At 45.4% G+C, this 21,495-nt stretch overlaps 1 protein-coding gene across 2 annotated transcripts in view; it reads right to left on the reverse strand.

Annotated features, from left to right (window-relative positions):
• Dgkg (diacylglycerol kinase gamma) overlaps positions 1 to 21,495 on the reverse strand; it is a 187,292-nt gene that overhangs the window by 138,336 nt on the left and 27,461 nt on the right. For both annotated transcript variants that reach the window (XM_031363514.1, XM_031363513.1), the window contains exons 2-3: positions 12,281 to 12,520; positions 3,692 to 3,768 (exon numbers count right to left, since the gene is read on the reverse strand). In XM_031363514.1, the coding sequence (XP_031219374.1) occupies positions 3,692 to 3,768; positions 12,281 to 12,347 (144 nt within the window). In that variant the 5' untranslated portion in view covers positions 12,348 to 12,520. The remainder of the gene's footprint in view (positions 1 to 3,691; positions 3,769 to 12,280; positions 12,521 to 21,495) is intronic.

Raw genomic sequence — 21,495 nt, forward strand, 5'->3', positions numbered from 1 at the left:
GTCTCCATGGCTTCTGATTGCCCATGGGAGAGTTGAGAGCCGCTTCTGCAGGACTGATCTCCTGTATTATATGACATAACACGCATACAGAAAAGGAGCGCAGGTGAACCCAAGGGAATAGAAATAGAAGGTTAAATATGTATTAATAGATAAGTAATGTTATGATGAGCAAATTCATGGTCCAACCTCCAGCATCCTCTGGAAACGGAATGGCTTAGAATCAATAGAACAATCGAATCAGAAATTCCTCAGATGACCTGGGTCTTCTTATGCCCTGGGTGCTTGGGACATTCAGTGACTTGTCCCAGCCCACTAGAGGCAGGACTAACCATTGTTTTTGTCTCAGTTCCCTGAGCTGGTGGATTGTTCCCAGCCACTCCCTCCCAGCAGCACAGTTTGTCTAGCAAGGGAGAGTGATTGTGCTCTCCTCCAAAGGTGAGACACAGATTAGAAAAATTCTGTACAAGCACCACTCAAGAACAGTGACTGCTCAGTAAATGTTTAGTGGGTGACCAGGTAAGGAGGGGTTGAGCATTTTACTCTAACTAAACACCAGCCATTAGGAGGCCCAATGGTAAGCAACCAACACCTTCATCGCTCGTGTTCTCTCAGGAGCTGCAAGTCCGTGAAGCAACCAGTGGGGAAACTGCTATTGCTGAAACCTGCTTTGAGAGGACCTGTTAATTCTGATCCAGGTCTAGAGGGAGGAGAGAAGCCAGATGCACATGCTGTGTGTCAGGCATGAGACACAGCTAGGTGTGAGCTAGGGCCATAATGAACTTCTTAAAAGCCCGCTCTCAGCCATCATGCACACTGCCGAGCTAGAACTTGTGCCCCGTGTCTGAGTACCTCCGAGCCACTGCCTGTTTTTGCTCTGCTGATTTTCCCTCTCTCTAGCTGTCATGAATGCTAGCTGTCCATTCCCGTTCTAGCTTCTCCAGCAACCTGCTCCTGCCCACAAGCTAACTCCTTTCTCATGAAGACATTTTAGCAACAGGAAGCCATCAAGCTCAAGAGAAATGACACCCTTGTTGTTTCCCCAATCCCGTGGTGTGACATTACACCTACCAGAAGTCAAGCACACTGTGTGAGAGAATAAAACCAGAGTAGCAGAGAGCTCCCCTGGGGATGATGCAGGGCCAGGCATACAAAGAGAGAGGGCCAACCCTGAAGGGTGTGAGGGCGGCTGCACACTGGTGATAGACAAGCTCCCAGCTTCTCAAAGCTCCTGTTGGCCTTCACACCCCGTGGTGGCCCTGACCAAATTGTTTCCCTCCTACACTTCAGCCCCCAGGCAGACAGGCTGATTACCAGCCTCCACCGGGCCTTTGTTCCCTGGTTTTGAAGTTGCAGGCAGGAGGTGTGGGGCAGCAAGTTCTTTGGTGCTCTGCATGGCTTCTCTTCAGGAATGCTCTTTGAAGAGGTGTGGTCGCTTTCTGTTCTGTCAACCGCCCTCCCACTTCTTTCTCCCAGTGATTGGTGTTTTAGGCCAGTCTCTTCTCAGATACTCCATAAGAACACAGTCTCTGTGGATTCGTTCCTGGCGGCCACTGGAGAGAACCTTGGCTCAGGTTTGTTGACTGAATAAGTAAGTACACGGCAACCTCTTCCCTAGTTAGTTCTGCTGAGTGGTCACTTTGTTTTTCCAGTAAGTCTCCAGAAACGGAGCCAGGAGCCAGGGAAAGGATGGAGAGTAGAAGACATTCTGGGGCGGGGGACAGACGCGAAGTGATAAAATGTCCTGTAAAGTATTTAGTGTTTTACAACATTTGCCTCTTTTAACTCACTCACCGACTAGCTTCAAACTTTTAATATTCTCATTAAGCTTCAGTTCACAGGTGAGAGGACTAAAACTCAATAGAACATCATAGAGGACCACATTGCTAGGTGATGACCAAGGTCAAAGGCTAGCCTAAAACCACATGATTCAAGGACCAAGACTCAAACTTAACCCTGCCAGCATAGGTAGCTGCCATGCTTCCCGATCTTTGTCTCCTCTGTAGAACCCAGCACAGTGCCTGCATAACCAAGAAATGTTTATGCCCCGAACTTCAAAATGGGAAGAGGTATCATGGGAAGAGGCCTCACATTCATTTACTCATTCAAAAAGTGTTTGTCAAATGCTTGCTAGGAGCCAAACACTCTCCTGGGTTCTGGAGACTTGAGCGGTGAGCAAAAAAATATTCTAGTGAGAGAGACAGGAAATTAATTAAGTGAATTAGTTAGCATGACAGATGGTGAGAAGTACTGAGAAAACAGAGCAAAACAGTAGGGTAGGAAGTATGAAGAAGGAAGCCTTCACAGTTGGGTAAAGATGGTGGCAATCATCAGGAAGGTGGTTTGAGCATCCACTTGGAGGTGAAGAAAGAGAGAGTGTGCATGTGTCAGAGAACATCCCAGGAGAGGGAGGGCAAGTGAGGTGGTGCTGAGGTGACGGAGCATCCGCTTGTCTAAGAGCACCACGGAGGTTAATATGGCAGGAGAGACTGAGGGACAGAGAGCAGCGCAGAGGAAAGCTAGGGCATAGATGAGCTCCAGTCACCGTGGGTGGGGACAGCTGTAGCACGTGTTCTAGCAGGCTGCTCAGGGTGTATGTCAAGAGTGGACTTTAAGGACAGGAGAAGAGGAAGAGAGCCCTGTGAGGACACTGCCAGGGTCTGAGCAGAGAGTGCTGATGAGTGGGTCATGGAGCTAGGCAGGCAGAGAGATGTGGATCTCTTTTAAAGATAGATGCAGTCGAGTTTTCTGCTGAACTGGATGGGGAAATGAGAGCAAAAGTAATCAATGTAAAACAATGTAATCAATGATGACTATGTACTCTTAGGTTAATCGCTCAGGTTATTAGCCTATTGCTAGTTGGGTTGTCATGGACTGACTGCTGGAGAAACATATTTTACAGGGGAAGACTGGGGACATCAATTTAGCTCGTGCCTAATTTTCAAGCAGAAATGTCAAGGACAGGAGAAAAGGAAAAACCCAAGAGTGTGGTGTTCTGGAATCAAATGACAAAGATGAAGGAGGATTTGACAAACTGCACCCAATGCCATTGAATGTCACCACTATGGGATTCAGTCACATGATGTCTTGACTAGTGGTACCAGTGAAGGAATGGGTTGTACACACTGCTTGGAGGATTCTGGAGAAAGTCGAAGAGAACTTGGAGGCAGTGCATACAGACAAATAAAATATTTTAATAGTCAGGAATAATGCCCTTTGTGTCACTGGGAGGAATCTAATGTGTACAGGCAGACTGTTGGGGAAAATATAGGGACAGAGAGAATGGGGGAAGGATGGGAACGGTTCCCGATTCAGCAATGCACACCAATAATCCAGACACGGGAGGAGCAGATCTAGAGTCAGGTCAGAGCACAGTCAGCTCACCCACAGTGACAGCGCAGGGCACGGGCACACAGGTGAGGGAGCCTGCCCAGGAGTTTGGTTTCTGTTTTCTGAGTTATTGAGGGAGGATGAGGAGAGGGGGAGGAGCAAGATCCATGAGCAAAAGAATCATGATGGAGTCTTGTAGGACAACATGGGCACGTGAACAGAACGGCAAATGCAGATGGTGTGAGTAGCTCGATTGAGATTGGGGGAACAGAGGTCTCAGAGCAAGGTCTTCAAGACAAGTGAAGACACCAGTGGGGAAAGCTGGAACACAGATTTAAAAGACTTGAAATGGAGATATTCTTACCTTGTGCGGGTCATATTGCTTGAGGCTTCCACCTTCATTAAACTCAGCCAATACATCTTTTATCTTTTTGGAGGAATCTGGAGAGACACAATCCAAATGGAAAACATAGGTAAGCTGCTAATGAAACTCAGGCCAGGCAAATTCTGCCTACCCATAGTATGATGGAGCATCCTGCAGGGCCATAGGGATAGGTGTCCTGTCTGTTCTCATGGCCTTCCCCTGTTCCTGGCTTGTGTGTGTGTGTGTGTGTGTGTGTGTGTGTGTGTGTGTGTGTGTGTGTAGGTCAGAAGGACGTGTCAGATCCTCTGGAGCTGTCATTACGGGTGGTGTAAATCACATGATGTAGATGCTGGGAACTGAATTTAGATTCTTAACCTCTGCTCTAAACCTCGGAGCCATACCCCAGCCTCTGGTGTTTCCAAAACACCCTGGTTGGATCTGAGAGGATTTCCACTCTCACAGAACCATCTTCCCTTTTCCCTTGGGTCCAGCCCCTGGTGATCTGATTTACCTAATTCTTTCACCACTTTCCCAGCTTTTTAGTCATATAAGGTATTTCCAGAATTTTCCAGACACACTATATTCTGCCAGGGAATGTTTTTCTGCTTCCCTCAATAGTCAGTGTCCTGTCTACAGTTAGCTCCTTGTCAAACCTTCCTTTCGGGCAGCTTATTCCCACCCCTGGCTCCAGCACAGCCGGCACACAGCTCTGTTACAGCAGCATCATACATTACTCTACTATTTATTACCTTGTCTTTCTTGACCCTTTCTTTGAATTGTCTATTTTAGGAATAAAAATGGACTTGCTAAATTTATTTACATTTATTCTTCCTGGTTTCTTTGCCTCTTTCCTTCCCTCAGTGGTTTGATTTGGGGACTAGAAAAGTTTTTTTTTTTCCTTTCTCCAAGTTAAAAAGAAAAGAAAATTGGTGTGGGGGATAGCTCAGTCAGTGGAGTGTGCTTGCTAACCTTGGGGGCCTAGATGTGACCCTGAGAAGGTAGATACACCTATATAGCAACATCCGGGGGTGACCTCTGGTCACTGTACACACTCGCACTCACATGCATGCTCACCTACATGAATACACATGCACACACAAACATGCGCATCCCACCCCCCAAAGCACATGAAGGGTGCTGTGTTAGTCTGGAGTGCAGCATAAGAAGGAGTTTCTGGGGCCATGGAAGCCTCTGTTACAACTGAGGATATCTGAGGTGCAATAACAGCTACTGGGTCTTTCCATATAAAACCAAGATCTGACATAAAACACATTCTAAACATGTATACGAATGTGTGACCATCTGAATGGAATTTATTTAGTTACTTAGACATGGTCTCAAGTATCCTAGGCTTGCTTCTAAGTCAGTACATAGCCACGGATGACTTGAATTCTGCTGTCCCAGTGCTGGGTTTACAGATTGAACCACGATCTTGGCTTCTGAGTAAAGGCTCACAACATTAAAAACCTTGTTAGCATTCAGGGTGGGAAGGCAGGATGGTCAAGGTTGCTTTGGCAACATGGTGAGTTTGACCCTCTCTGGAGTATGTGAGACATTGTCTCAAAATACCTGCCAGACCAAACCAAACCAAACCAAACCAAACCAAACCAAACCAAACCAAACCAAATCTTGAGCTGAGTGTGGTAGTGTACACCTGTAATTTCTGAACTTGAGAGGCTGAGGCAGGAAATTCCAGAGTCTCAGGCCAACTTGGACTACATTCAGAGGCCCTATCTCAAACAAACAAACAACCTCCCACAGTTTTCAAAACAACAATGAAGCACATAAAAACCCACCTACCCCATACCCCCCAAACAAACAAAAAAAAAAAAAGAAGAAGAAGAAGAAAAGAAAAAAGAGCATTTCATCAACAGCATTCAGTGGGAAGCACTGGTGAGCAAGGCTCTGCCCTTGGTGCTGAAACACTGTACTGAGATGAGGTGGTTTCTTCCAGCTTTGTGGTCCTGACAACTCTGTTCCCTTTTCCTTAATTTTTATTTTCCATCTTGATGGAAAGAATTGAGTTATTCATCCTGACACAAAAAATTAACCTCAATTATGTCTTATAATTAACCTGCTTGATTTGATATTCTACGGCTGCTCTATCGTATTTCTGACAGTGAGAAGTTTCCTCTGGAAGGTGAGTCTCTGACCTCTGCATTTTCCCCCTCACTGCTCCCTGTAGGTGACATTTACTCAGAAAGGGAAGTGAATATTTAGGGTATTCAGGAAGCACGGCGACTGAAAAACTGCACTATCTATGGAAAATAATCCAGAAGGGGCTGGAGAGACAGCTCAGCATTGAAGAGCACTGTTCACATGCAGGCAAAATGCTCATACAACATGAAACGAAAATAAGTCTTTAAAAAGATTCAGAAACTTCAGGGCAATCACTGGTTGCTGCTTTGCGGGAACTTTCTAAGAACCGAGGACAAAAGGGATCAATAGTTGTCAGAAAAACGCATCAAGTGTGCATGTGTGGTTTGACACAGCAGACCATGAAAGAAATCAGTGTTTCTATGACCTGTGCTTCCCCTGCCTCCAGGAATTGTGGGTAATTAAAAGCTTCTTCAAGCTTCATTATTGCTTCTATTTAAACATCAGTGAAGGATCCTACCCGGGCTGAGCTGTTCTCTGTGGTTTTGCTGACTGGAAGGCCATCAAGCATAAGTTATAATCACTGCAGGATTGAAGCATTTTGAAATGCTACGCAAAAATGTTGCTGTTGCCTAAAAATGGAAATTTCTTTCTGAAACTCGAAACAGATGTTGAAAAGCTAATCGCTCAGTAGGATCAAGGCAGCAGATGCCAACAATTTAGGTTGCTTCCATTCAGTTCACAAAGCACTGTGGGTAGTCAGAGGTTTCCAGGCACTGTAAAAGGGCTGCTGGTGAAAGGGTTAAGTAGTGTGGTGGTGCTGCGTACCGCCTCTTGTTGAGGACATTTGCCTATGAACTCTCATAAACCCTTTTCTGGGAGTTTCACATAAATAAGGGGATATTTCCTTCAGTCTACAAACGACAGAGTTAAAAATTCATAAAAGTCTTTCCCAAGAGCCAAGATCTTAAGGGTGTGTTTGGCTCAAGAGTCTGTATTCTTTCTCCTCAGCATTATTCCTTATTGCTCAGCAAACATCTGCTAGCACAAGGTCAAGTGTGATTATTGTGGTAGCAAGGCTGTCCACCAAATGAACAAGAAATAAAGTCAAGTTGAAACTGAGGTTCAGCGGGGCTGGCTCTGAGCTACCCTGGTGTCTGAAGCACCTGGGGTAGATTTTGTTTTTGTTTGTTTGGTTTATGTTTTTCTGAGACAGGTTTTCTCTGTGCTACAGTCCTAGCTGTTCTAAAAACTCATTCTGTAGATAGGCTAGACTCTAACTTGCAGAGATGCACCTGCCTCTGCCTCCAAAGTTCTGTGCCTTCTGTAAGAACAGTATAAACTCAGTATTTTAGTTGGGAATCAGGGTTAGTTTCAATAGAACCCATATCATTCCCACATTAAAAAACTCCCACGTTCAACTTAGCAGAAGTATTTTGACTCTGAAATGTTCTGGTTCTATTTCCAAAACCTGCTTGATACTTATATGTGTGCATATGTACATACATACTTATCAAATTGCACACTTAACAAGATCTTCAAAAGAAAAATGAAGCCAGTTGTGGTGGTGCACATCTTTAGTCCCAGCACTCAGGAAACAGAGGCAGACAAATCTGGAGTGAGTTCCAAGTTAGCCAGGGCTACACAAAGAAACCCCATCTTGAAAAAAAAAATGAGAAAACCATCTAAGAGAACCATCTTGATCAAACACCTAAGACTATCCAAACTATTTATGACTAATTTCCCATCTGAGTCTTCCCTCTCACAAATGATTTCACTTTGCCCTACAGGGACTTGTCTTGTTAGCTTTCTATTGCTGTTGTAAAGACCATGACCAAAAGCAACTTGGAGAGGAAAAGGTTCTTTTTTGTTGTTGTTCATTTTTTTGTTTTTTTTTTCGAGACAGGATTTCTCTGGATAGCCCTGGCTGTTCTGGAACTCACTCAGTAGACCAGGGTGGCCTCAAACTCAGAAATCCACCTGCCCCTGCCTCTCAAGTGCTGGGATTAAAGGCATGTGCCACCAATTGCCCGGCAGGGTTCTTTATTTGTCTTACACATCCCAATCAACCATATCTTATCATTAAAGAAAGTCACAGCTAGAAATCAAAGCAGGAATTCTGAAGACAGGAACTAAAGCAGAGAGGCCTGAAGGCTGCTGCTCACTGGCTTGCTCAGGTTTGGTGCAACACCAGCCTGCTGGGTCAGAATCTGCATTTGAACAGCTGTCTAGATGCAAGAGCTACTAAACTCTTAGCACCATTATTCCAAAGACATTTCTCCCTAGCTTCACACTTTCTGAGATTATGTAGGCAGATTCCTAATCATTACAGAGGAAAAAGTGGCCAGCTGAGCTCAACAAGATGTGGATGAGAAGACATCCGGCTGCTCCCTTCTAAGTCAGAAGCAAGTAGACACCACCTTTTATAGGGCAGGACTGTGTGAACATTTGATGATGACACACCCCTTTTCCCCACCCCATGGCTAGCATTACTAACATTGGGGTATTCCCGACGCTTACTTAGATGCCACACTGTTCTACAAATCAAGCCTGCACGGGTTCTCTGACTCCACAAGCAACGTTGAAAGGTTTTGAACTGTATCTGCTTGAAGTCACTTCACTTTGATCTAATTCTAACAAAACTCAATTCCTAAGAACACAATGCATTGGTTCACTGTCTTCAAATGTACTCATTTTTTTCTCTAATTTATATCTAATTCATATCTATCTGTCTCTGTTTATTATCTATCTATCTATCTATCTATCTATCTATCTATCTATCTATCTATCATCATCATCCATCCATTTATGTATTGGATCGATTATCTCTAGCAGATAACTTTCTTGAAGTCAAACTGAAACAGAAGGAACTTGCGTTCCATTTATCTGCTTGTTTGTTACATTAAGGCAGGACCCTGCTCTGTGTCCCATACTGGCCTGAATTCAGCTATGTTGCTCAGGCTGGCATTCATCTTGCCATCTTCCTGTAGCCACTTCCTGAGAGCCAGGGCCACAGTTGGCTTTTATGTTGTAATGAACATTTCTTAACAGCACAGGAGCTCCTTGATAAACACCCTTTCCAGCGGCCTCACAGTAAACTCACTCTCAAGCACAGATGTGCGCTCCTGGTTGGTTGACTTCATGTATAGACCCGAATAAATGTTTCCAGGAGCGGCTTTCAGGTAGCATCTCCTACCCGAAGGCCTCCAGAGAAGGTGCGAGTTTACGTAACATGAGTGGAGAACACCTCTTCCCTAGCCCCACCTGTGAAAGAGCTCAGTTCCTGGGTTGTGTCCTTCATCATTTTGCTATTGTAAGCCTCCTGTTTATGTGGTTAGGAGAGAGTGGTTGCTATGGCAATACGATCTGACTGAACAACAGAATACATCTAAAACCGGTGAAGTGACTTTTTCAAGGTTTCCTCTGAGGATTAATCATTTTTCCAAGAATTTTATCTTTTTTTCCCCTTTCTTGTTCTAACATTATCAGAGCACCCCATCCCATGCTGGGGCTACATCAACATTCCCCACACATCCTTGGGCTGTTTGTTTTGAGACAGGGTTTCTCTGTGTAGCCCTGGCTGTCCTGGAACTTACTTTGAAGACCAGGCTGGCTTCCAACTCACAGAGACCCCCCTACTTCTGCCTCCTGAGTACTGGGATTAAAGGCATGTGCCACCACCGCCTGGCTTCCTAGGCTCTTCTTTAACCTGGTTATTTTTCTAGTTCTTCTGTCTCTGACTCTTTCCTTCTGAAATCTCTAGCCCCAAACTTCTGTCTTCTTCTCTCTCCTAACTCTAGTCTCTAAAGATCCTTTATTCTTTCATTCCCCTTCCTCTGCTGCTGTTTCTACAGATGCCCAAGTCAGAGCTGCAGCCAACCTGCGTTCCCGCTCGTACCTCTATGTACAGCACATCTCTCAGAAGAATCCTGACAAGGGGTCCTGGCTGGCCTTCTAGTTATTTCTCCAACTCCTCCCACATTCTACAAGACTCCCAGCCTGTGTCTGAGTGAAAGAATTGCACAAGAGTTCCCTGCAGGGCGGGCCAAGCCTTGCAAGGCCAGCTCCAGCTTTCTTAAGACCCGCCACATGCAGATGTGATGGCTTGAGTGCCATCTCTTACTTGGTGAGGACAGGAGCTGCCTCTTCCTCTTTGTTGGATGTGTAAGTGGGTGGGCCATTGCCACCTTTATCTTTAGCATCTCTAACTGTCCTCAGCCCTGGGATCTCCTGTTTGCCCCCACTCAGAGCTCAGTCTTTGAGGTGCCTCCATTGGCTTCCTTTTGCTCTACATGTATGGATAGATAACATTCCGGTCCCAACTTCCTTCAAACCAGCTTTAATTCCCCACTCTAATCTTATTCTTTGGCTCAGGCTAGATTTCATCCCAACCACTGCATGACTCCTGACCTAGCAGCTGCAAATCTCTCTATAGATAGAGTCTAGATTCAAGGCTCTGTGGCACCCTGACTTGTCCTATGACCCAAACGTTGACATGAAAGGCTTGATGCTAGCCCATCCCTCCACCCTGCCTCACCATTCTATTCTGCTTTTCCCCAGCCAGCCCAGACCTCTGCCTACCTCTCTATTCACTTCATCTGTCTGGACCCTCTTGGCCTTACTTAGAGGTCACTAAAGTGGATCCTCTCCTGTGGCTCCTGCTCATATGCTAAAAATCCCATGCCTTATCATCTCAACATGGGACCTGATACAGGAAGACTGTAGACATAAGTAGTTAAGATGAGGTCATGCTGGAGTGGATACATCTAATTCCTTATACTGTATTCTTATAAAAGGGGGAAATTTATATGTGTGTGAGCACACACACACACACACACACACACACACACACAACATACCATGGGAGGAGACTAGGGGAGAACATGGCTATCAACAAGCCACAGACACAGCCTAGGAGAGGCCATTTCTTTTAGTCCACAGAAAAGCCAACTTGTCAATGCCTTAATTTTGGACTCAGGGCCTCCACAGCTTGGAGCTAATCAGTTTCTGTTGTTTAATCACCCACACTGTGGTACAATTGTCTACCATTCCACTTTCCTCTCTTTCAGTTCCCGTGCCTTTATATGTGCTATTAGCCAGTGGGACCAGAGCGCATGGAGCTTCCGCTGTCCCCAAGCTGCGTTCTGCATGTCTCTCAAGTACAGATCTCACCTGAACAGGATTCTTCACCACATAGGAATTGAATTTACCTTTGTTCCCAGTCAGCATTGCATAGTTTCTGAAAACCCATGGAGGTTAGAGAAGAGAGCAGGGACCCATAATACCAGCACCAAAGCTGACCGGTACACTACAGGGCGCTGGTTCATCTTGGGGTGCACACAGAGTAACAGGTCAGTGGGCTTGAAAAAGAATGCAGGGTGTGTTTACTCTCTCTCTCTCTCTCTCTCTCTCTCTCTCTTTCTCTCTCTCTCATGTGTGTGTGTGTGTGTGTGTGTGTGTGTGTGTGTGTGCATGTGTGCTTCCTCAGTCACTCTCCATATATATTTTTTTTAAGTCCAAGTCTGTCACTGAACCTGGAGCTTGCTTCATCCAGACAGGCTGGCCAGCAGGTTCCAGAATCTTCCTTTCTCTCTCTTTCCAGTGCCGGGATGGGATGACAGGCAACTGCCCCAGCACCTGAATTATCTTTCTTTTCTTTTTCACAGGGTGCTAGGGATCCAAAGTCGGATCCTCTTGCTGGGCAGGCAGTGGCACCTACAGGCTAAGTCACCTCCCAGCCCCATCTCCACTCCTCTCAACCGACGGAGGATACAGTGGTTTAGGGGTGGTAAGAGCTGTGACATCACAGGGCCAAGAGGCAGAGGGAGCTCTTGGTGGGTCCCTGACTTACGCAGATGAGGCTGCGCCTCAGCCCAAGCACATTCCTATCACCACTCAGGGTTAGGGGTGGCCTGTGGGAGACACATCTCATGCTCCTTCCAGTGAACAATGTGACTTGATGCTGAAAGTGTTCCTGGGCCCTGCAAAAGGGAAACCAAGGGCCTAGGCCTGCCCAGAACAAAGTCCAAAAAGGCATAAGCTAAGGGTTCAGCCTCTGATTTCAAAACACACGGGTGGGGTGAAGTCAGTGTCAGTGGAATGTGCTCAGCATGCACCTGTTGTCCTGTAAAATTACGCTTAAAAGGGGCAACTGGCTGGGAATACACTCATGATCTTGTCAGGTGGGAAACACAGGCCTGGGAAGAAAGGGGCAGAAGTCAGCCAAATGCAGCTGCAGGTGCCGCAGTGCTTACTGAGCCCACGGCTGGTTTCATAACCTGCCTTATTTTCTCCAGTGTGCCCTCCAGATTCTGTGTGGAGCATAAGAATGATTTCATCTTTATAGTGAGGCAAACACTAACTCTATGTTTATAAAGCAATTATATCCACCAGGTCTCAGTTCTCCATGGCTTTACAATAACTCTACCCTCCGGAAATCAAGTCCCTAACAGAGACGAAACCTTCCCGGTGTCTGTGAATGCCAGCACTTACATTCCGAGTATTTCTGGAGTTGATCAAATTCTTCTGATGAGAGAGAGACCCATTGTCCTTCACTCATCTTTTAGCCGAGTGTGATTCCCCTCGAGACCACGGATGGAGTTCTGGTCACCAGTGAGAAGCCGAGGCCCAGCTCAGGGCCACACCTCTCGGCAGCTGGCGAAGGACTTCCGCTACTCCTCAGGTAACATACTCCCGCTGTAGTCCAGGCCAATCCGGAAATGCTGACAAGTCCTAAGTGAAAGCATAAAGGCCACTGTAAATGAGTTGCAAGGGGAGAAAAAGAATCCCAACATGATCTCTGTTGCAAGACAGCAATGATTCCGTGTTTCTTGACAGTGTGGTCTACCTTCAGAGAGGTCTGAGGGTGGCCCCAGAAGCCAGCATGTGACAGCCCTGTTCCACTTCTGGCTGAATGTCAGACTAGCCTTCGTGACAGGACCTCTGTACTTCTCACACTGGGGAAGCTGAAATGTCTTCCACAAACGGTGGTATTAGGTTCTCAGAGGCACACAAAGAAAAAGCCCCGGCTGTTAGATGCCCCCAGAATCCTACTGGAACAGGAACCTGGTCAGCTGATTTGATAGGGGCGCTGTCTCTTCCCTCATGGATGTCCAAATCCTACTACGGGGCTTCTAACTTCGAGCTGCAGGCCGCTGTGGACATTCAGATCAGCCTTTGACTGGGGCCTCTAGTGTGAGAGAAGTTCTCAGAGCTACTAAGAGGCTTTTGGGGGAGGGTCTGTCAGCCTCGGGGTGCAGGTGCTAGGTGGATGGACAAGGACACCAAGCCTTTCCCTCTGAACCTTTCATATCATAGTATGTTTCATTAATTCAGTTTTGCATGTGATAAAACTGTCGTAGCGGGCCAGGACCAGCATTTAATTAGTTAATTAATTAATTAATTAACTTTTTTACACTCCATAATTTATTCCCCAACCCTGTTCCACATCCCATACCTCCCACTCATCCCCCTGTCTCCACGTGGATGTCCTCACCCCCTACCCCACCTGACCCCTAAACCCCCTGGGGCCTCCAGGCACTTGAGGGTTAGGTGCATCACTTCTGAATGAACTCAGATCCTGCTGTCCTCTGCTGCATATGTGCTGGGGGCCTCATATCAGCTCGTGTTTGCTGCCTGGTCCAGTACCTGAGAGATCTAGGGGGTTCAGATTAATTGAGACTGCTGGTCCTCCTACAGGGTTGCCCTTCTCCTCTGCTTCTTTCTGCTTTCCCTAATTCAACAACAGGGGTCAGCTGCTTCTCTTCAGACACACAACAGAATAGGGCATCAAAAACCATTACAGAAGGCTTTGAACCATAATACAGCTGTGGGAATTGAACCCAGTACAGCAGTCAGCCCTCTTAACCACTGAGCTATCACTGTGCTACTAGGACCAGCATTTAAGGAATGAAACAGATTAGCACGGAGCGGAATAGTGTTGAAAGTAGAAGAACCTTCACTTGTAGCAAGCTGTGTTTCAGGAGACTTTCTGTTAACATATACCTACTGGTGCACACTGCATACATTTGCATATTTTAATTCTGGGTCAAAGATAGAAACAAGTTGGTAAACCTTTGGCACACTAGGAAGAAATGTAAAGAAACCATAAGCTGAGTTTTAGTATAATAGAGTCTAAACTCTGGGGCTGACTTCAAGGCTGTTCTTAGTGGTAGGGGTGGGGGTTGGGGTGAGAGGCAAATGCGCTAGCAATGCTGGTAGGAGGTCCCAGAAGGGAGACACGTGTAGGAATCTCTACAGCACTGTGTAGTCATGGCTGGTGCAGGCACTGAGATTCTAGCTCCATAAGAAAGGTGTGAGCAGGCAGGTGGCCAGGGAATGAGATGTATGCTTCTCTGGAAGCCTTCATAGTGATCTCTCTTCTAAGAAGGCTGCGTGTCTTAACCTGCGGGCAGCCTAGATTCATTTGCAACACCTTCTTAAGGTTATGAGTTGCCAACCCTCAGGTCCTTCCCTGTCTTTCCTAGCTCTGTTCTCTTTCTATACAGCTTGTTTCCTGGCAGGAAGCCCTCCCCTTGAGGCTCTTATGTCTTCCTGAGAGTTCCCACCCTGTTTCCTTCATCTTCCTTTGTCATCTCTGAACACTGGTGCTTCTCCTCAGCCCGCCTCGGGTCCCTGTGGAACTTCATTCCTTCACATTCTGTGACTCGCTAGCACTGAGTCCTATCCTCAATCTGGATCTGAGAACTGAGAGATCTTCAGATCCTGCACTTGGCTATACTCTCTGACCACCCTTCAAGACTTCTGTATGTCCCAAATTACCTTAGATCAGCACCCGCTGGTACCTCAAGCTGCTTCTCCCCTAGAAGAGTCACTACTTGGGCCACAGGCTGAGGCCAGTGGATGCTTTCTACTTCCCTCCTGTCTAACCCAGCAGCAGTCCTGGGCTGTGCCGTCCATCTCATGTTCCCTCCTCTCTACCACATATTCCAGGCCTGCTCATCTCTTCCTGCTAATCTCCCTGCATCGAATTTTGCTCGCGCTCTTTCCTCTAGTCTGCTCCTTCCCATGGCCAGCCAGATCACGTCTCTCCTGCTAATAAAATCCTTCAGTATGTTCTGTTGCCCATTCATGATTTTTTTTTTTTTTTTTGGCGACCACTTTCTTTCTGGTCTGGTCCCCTGATGATCATTTAGTCAAAAGCAAGCAATGAATTGTTGTCTTTTAACATATGCTAGGGAATTGAACAGTTACCTCTGTTTCTCTTAGCGGACACCCATTTCACACTGTGTCATGTGTTTTAATGCATGACCTGGTCTAGTACTTCCATGAGCACGAATGTTAAGAACTGTTGTGTTCATGCTCCAATAGACTCTATATACCCAAGAGATTATAGTGGAACCCCAAAATTCCTATGACCTGGTAACAGTCTAGTGTTAATATTGCACTGTTGTAAAGGTTGTGTAAAAAAAAAAAGTTATACTGTCAGTCATAGGAATGCATAGCACACACAGTCATGTACAGTACACAGTACTCTGTCAATAGAGATCATTAACAGTTGTGGAGAGGCTGCTTAAGTAACTAACCTGTACTATTCAGTTTTGTGTCTTTGTGCTCTGCCTGTCTGCACAATGATGAAAATCCATCTAAGATCTGAGTCCTCAGAACAGGTCCCCATAATTAAGTGACAGGCAACTGTGTTGCTGTCTCTATTTAATGGGTGAGGAAAATGAAACCATGTGCTTAGTAAATAGGGTGAAGAGAAAAACAGGAACCACAGACGACTTTCAAGAATGCCTGTATGAGCTGTTTGTGGTAGCACATGCCTAGAACCCCAGAATCCGGAGGCTAAGGCAGGAGTGTGAGCATGAGGCTAGTCTGGGCTATCTACAGCAAAGTCCTGTCTCAAACAACACGGAACAGAAATAAAGCAACGTCTCTGTGGCTCAATTACTCTACACACCTCAGAAGCATGGACTCCAAAGAGGGCTCAGAGACCCACAGCAGGTTAGAACAAAGCTGACCTCAAACCAGAAGGCAAGGGATATGGCTCCCGCTCTGACTCCCATCGATTATTTTATTATAGACAGTTTTCTCATTTCTTTTTTTTTTTCTTTTTGAAAATGGGGTAACAGTGGAGAAAAAGAATGAATCTGGTGCTATGGTTGGGTCAATACACATACACCATCCCCTTCCAGTACAATGCCTGCAGATGCAGTGATAGTCGATAAGAATGTCTGTTCTCAACGCACGCCATGAAAGGTGGGGTGAATGCTGGGGGTGCAAAGGTTTGAGTGGGGGTGGGGCAGGCAGGCTGGTGAGCTGACTCAACACTTGCTGCCAGTCCTGGCAACGCTGTAATGAGAGAGCTAACACTTGGCTGCCCTCCTGGCTTCCACAGTCGCCTGTGCGCATACACACAATCAATAAAGCAACACAAATAAGTATAAGAAAAAAATAAAGGAAGTTTGAGTGGAGGTATCTCTCATAGTGAATAATAACACTCCCAGAAGTCATAGGTTAGTAGAGAAAATTCAATGCCAGATGTGTGGGCTCCCTCTTTCTTATGCATTTCTGGTCTGGGAGCCTACAGAACCACCCCTTTCTCTGCCCGCCACTCCTGCAAACAATCTAGGCCGTTGTTGTTCTTGGTTGTCTACCAGAACTAGATGGTAGGGTGGTGGTGGCTCACGCCTTTAATCCCAGCACTTGAGAGGCAGAGGCAGGCGGATTTCTGAGTTCGAGGCCAGCCTGGTCTATAGAGTGAGTTCCAGGACAGCCAGGGCTACTCAGAGAAACCCTGTCTCAAAAAACCAAAAAAAAAAAAAAAAAAGAACTAGATGGTAAAACCCTACTGCTGAGATCACATACTTTGGTTAAAGGACGTAAAGAAATCAACCTAGAGTGGTGTGAGCCTCTTTTCTGCTGCCTAGCTCCCATAGTGTGAGGAAGGGCAACGCAGGCCTCTATGGGGAACTAACTCCAGAAGTTCTCCTATTTTGTAGACTCCACACTCTGCTAGGCTAGGTGTGCCCGACGACACAGTACTGGCACAGCTCATAACCAGCAAGTAACCACTTCCTGATTGGATTTCAGGCCTGCTCCAGAAGAGATAATTCATGCCCACTCTTATAAACCTGGTCAAAATCCCATGGCTGAGGAGGTCAGGTCTTCTAGTGAGGAATCTACCATTGCTGTGTTAAATTAACACGCTGTCAAGCTGCATTCCGAATTGTGACATTTATACCGTAAGTTAGCGCTAACTGAAGGAGCTCTGGTCAGGTAACGGAGGCTGGGGGAGGGAGAGGCTTCCTCACTGGTTTATCTCCTGGCAAGTTGCCCATGCTCCGCCTACGCTCATTCAGACAACTCTAATTAAACTCAGTGGTCATTAAAAAAAAAAAGTCATGAAAATAAGAGGAGACTTGTTGGTATGCAGGGTTCCAAAGGGTACAGGAAGAGATATGACAGGGTAATGTAGCCGAAATGCATCATGTAAATAAATGTGTGAAACTGTCAATGAATAAATAAAAATGTAAAGCTATAGTTCCTTGTCGATGCAACACTTAGCTTGATGGCGTAGGGATCTGCTGGCGGCAGCTGCGAGAAGGGTTCTAGTGCGCCTCAGGTTTCTGAACTCGATCTCATCCTGCTCCAGGTTATCGTAATCTTGTAACTACTCATCAAAATTTTATACACTGGTTTCAGCACCCATGGATGAGCCTTGACTAGATGATTGTGATGATAATGACTTTGCAATTTAATCATTCATGTTATAGTAACCAACAGTCTACAGTCGGAAGAACTTATTTATACCAATGTATATATTTATATATACTATATAGTAATATATACTACAGTATATATTAGTATGAATAAATGTAACACATAAATATATTTGTATGAGTAGTAAATTATTATACATTAAGTATAAATGTACGCTGAATTAGGAAATAAAAATTTTAATTATAGTCACAGGTACTTATTTATCCCTGTGGGTTATAAAACACTGCTGTTTGGATTCTCAAATTGTCCCACATTTGAACAGTGGGAGCTCATTGCAAATGGTGCCTGTATTTACATATATAACTGCATTCTTTGAGTATGTCTTTAGTTTCTGGTGCCATAAACTTTTCTGGTTCATCTTGGTTTCATCAACCCTAGTTCTCCATGGAGCCCTGATTCCTTTAAGTGAAAAGTATTTGAGAGCAAGGTTTGGACAGTAAGTTTATCCATTAAGGTTTGTCATTGTTTCTCCATTACATCAAAGGCAGAGCTAGTAGGTACATGCACGTCTGCCCATTTGCCTGTCTGTCCTGGCTAGTTTTTCCAAGTCAACTTGACATGTTATCTAGAAAGGGAATCTCAATTAAGAAAATGTCAGCACAACCATGGAGAGGACAGGGAGAATAAAGTGAAGAGAGAGAGAGAGAGAGAGAGAGAGAGAGAGAGAACTTAACAGTCACCACAGATTATTGTTTGCCCATGTATTTATTTCACACCTAGAAGGAAAACGTTTTAAAATGTCTGTTCCCCCTCACAGGAATCTTTTATAGTTGTAGTTTAATATACATTATTCTCAATAAGTAAGGTATTAAGGAAAAAGAGAAGAAAATGTCACCATCCGCATGGCCTGTGGGGCATCTCCTTGATTAAGAATTGATGTCGAGTCAGGCGGTGGTGGCACAAGCCTTTAATACCAGCACTTGGGAGGCAGAGGGAGGCAAATTTCTGAGTTCGAGTCCAGCCTGGTCTACAGAGTGAGTTCCAGGACAGCCAGAGCTATACAGAGAAACCCTGTCTCAAAAAAAAACCAAAAAAAAAAAAAAAAGAATTGATGTCGAAGGGCTCAGCCCACTGCAGGCTCTCTGTCCCAGAGCAAATGGTCCTAGGATGTGTAAGAAAGCCAGCTGAGCAAGCCACATGGAGCAAGCCGGTGAGCAGCACTCCTCCACACATCTGCATCAGCTCCTGCCTCCAGGCTCCTGCCCTGACTTCCCGCAGTGGTGGAGTGTGCCCTAAGAGTTGTCAGATGAAATAAACCCTTTCTCCCCCACGTTGCTTTTGGTCATGGTGTTTTATCATAGCACTAGAAACCCTGACTAAGACAGAAACTGGTACCAGATTTATAGGGCCTTTCTGTACAGATCTGACCATTTGTTTTGGCAAGACTATGAGAGGAGTTTGAAACTTTGAGTTGGAAAAAGCGCTGAGTGCTCAGTGCTTAAGGAGCTAGTGTGGGAAAGGACTGTGGACAGGACTGTGGAAAGAGAGGAAGATGGTTGAAGCCCAGCTTGTGACATTTCAGAGGAAACAATACTCTTACCAGGCTTATTCATTTGATTTTTGTTGTTGTTGTTTTGTTTTGTTTTTCGAGACAGGGTTTCTCTGTGTAGCCCTGGCTGTCCTAGAACTCACTCTGTAGACTAGGCTGGCCTCGAACTCAGAAATCCTCCTGCCTCTGCCTCCCAAGTGCTGGGATTAAAGGCTTGAGCCACCACTGTCTGGCTAAATGATAGCTCAGATGGCTGTGAGCCATCAGGCAATAGCTGGGATTTGAATCAGGGTCCTTTGGATCCACAGGTGATCTTAACTGCTGAGCCATGGCTTTAGCACAATATATATATATATATATATATATATATGTATATATATATTAAATCTTAGTTTAATCTAATTTTGTTTGTATGAGTGTTTTGCCTGCATGTCTGAGCACCCAATATATGCAGTGCCCAGGGAGTCCAGAAGAGGGTGTGGATTTATTTCCTGGTCTTCTGGAAGAGAAAGCAGTGCTTTGAACTGTTAAGCCAGCTCTCCAGCCCTTCACCCCTCCTGCTGCCATGGGATGTTTTGAATAAGAATTTGTGGTTCCGATCAGCTAGGGCTGAAGAGTCAGCTGTGATGAACAAGAAATCAGCACCAGTGTGTGTGTGTGTGGGGGGGGGGAATCTGCTTTAATGGGGGAATTGATAACTGTCATTTGTGGCTGAGGATTCAGTGTGGCTACGGAAAGATTGGTATCATTGAGGTGAAACCTTCTGGGTCTTTCCCCCCAGGATTAGCACACAGACACTGTGGTGCAAGGTGGTCAAGGCTGCATTTCATGCTGACAGCCAAACTTAGAAATGAGCCAGGTGGTACTGGTTTTGAAGGCACGATGGGGATCATAGAGAGCAGCTGAGGCTTGGCACTGTGTGGCGGGGCTGGAGTTCCTGAGGTCCAGTGAGAGCCTTGGTGAAGTGCAGTCTTAATTGCAGTAAAGATCCCAAAATAATGCAGATGCCAGTACCACAGCTATGGAATGGACAGCCAGCTACGGAATGGAGCTGGCTTGAACCGATGAGATAAGCTATGGGTGCTCTGGAGGGCAGAGAGGCAGTGGAGCTGTCTAGGCTCCTTAGAACCCAGAGGATCATCAGTGGTTCCCAGGTATCAAACACTGAACTTTTTACATGGTTTGAATTTGGTTTTGCTTTGCTTTGATGGCAACTAGGTCTCAGTTCTCTCCTAGCATGAGAAGTGTGTAACTTATTTTTGATTTTATAGGTATCCACAAGTAAGAGACTTCGGATTTTTAGAGAGATGTTTTTTTGATACTTTAAGAAGCTGAACTTTGAAAGATTATACATTTAAGATTATATTATGGTTTATCTTATAAGACTGATATTAAAAGAAGATATTGAGGGTTAACACGAAGGGAAAGGTTATGGTTGAATAGTAACATTCTGGTGTGTGACATTGGCAAGGGGTTATTAATTGTCTGGCTTATTCTGTTGTCAAGTGGCATAATCTAGAGTTATCTGGCAAGGGATCCTCAACTGAGAGAAATGTCACTGGTGTGTGGGCAAGCCTGTTGGGGTATTTCCTTGCATTTTCTAGGTTGTAGAAGAGAGCAGGGTGAGCAAGTCATGAGGAGCAAGCCAGTGAAGAGTGTTCCTCCATTGCTTCTGCTTCTTGATTCTTGCCCTGAGATCCTGCCCTGACTGGATTGAGTGAGAGTTACAAGATGAAACAAACCCCTTTCTTTTCATCACTTCTGGTCACGGCGCCTTATCCCTGCAACAGAAACTCTAATGAAGGTGCCGTTTGTCTGTCTACCACCTAAGTTCCCACTCAGGCCTCCAGCTCTGGTTCCACACGATCCTTCCCATTGTAACCTTCTTTCATCCAAGACATTAAGACTTTTCCTAAGAGAATTTGTTTCCATCGTCTAAAGTATACTAATTTGTTAAGTTTTAAAACACAGAGGCAATCCTTGTGGGGTGTACAGGCCTCACCTCTGGAAAACAGGGTTCATGACTTGTCCAAGTTTCTTTTGTTTTTAACCAAACAGATCTCAAAAATAGTTTTCCCAAGTGGCTCTGAGCAAACCTGTCCCATTCCCATTACTCTCTGTTTGTCTTTGCCATTGCTTGTTTCTTTCCCATGGAATCTTCTCTGGGGGTGGGTGGGTGCAGTTCCAAGGGCCAAACTACATAAAGCACACTTGGAGACGCCTGGCAGCTTGATTCCTGCTGTGTTCCTGCCCATCTCTTCCTCATCCAGTTTCCATCCACCCTAAGTCTTTTTACTTTACTTATTATTATTATTTTTTTGTGGGTTTAACTTTGCACAAGAGAACAAGTGCAGAGATGTTTCATTTCCCCTTCTGACATAAAGGTTAGCCAGCACACTAGAGACTGTGGTCTGCACATTGTGTTCACAACGGTGTATCCTATGAATCACCCGGAATCTCTTTAGAGAGAGCT

The sequence above is a fragment of the Mastomys coucha genome, unplaced genomic scaffold, assembly GCF_008632895.1.
Source record: "Mastomys coucha isolate ucsf_1 unplaced genomic scaffold, UCSF_Mcou_1 pScaffold12, whole genome shotgun sequence".
Classification (NCBI taxonomy): domain Eukaryota; kingdom Metazoa; phylum Chordata; class Mammalia; order Rodentia; family Muridae; genus Mastomys; species Mastomys coucha.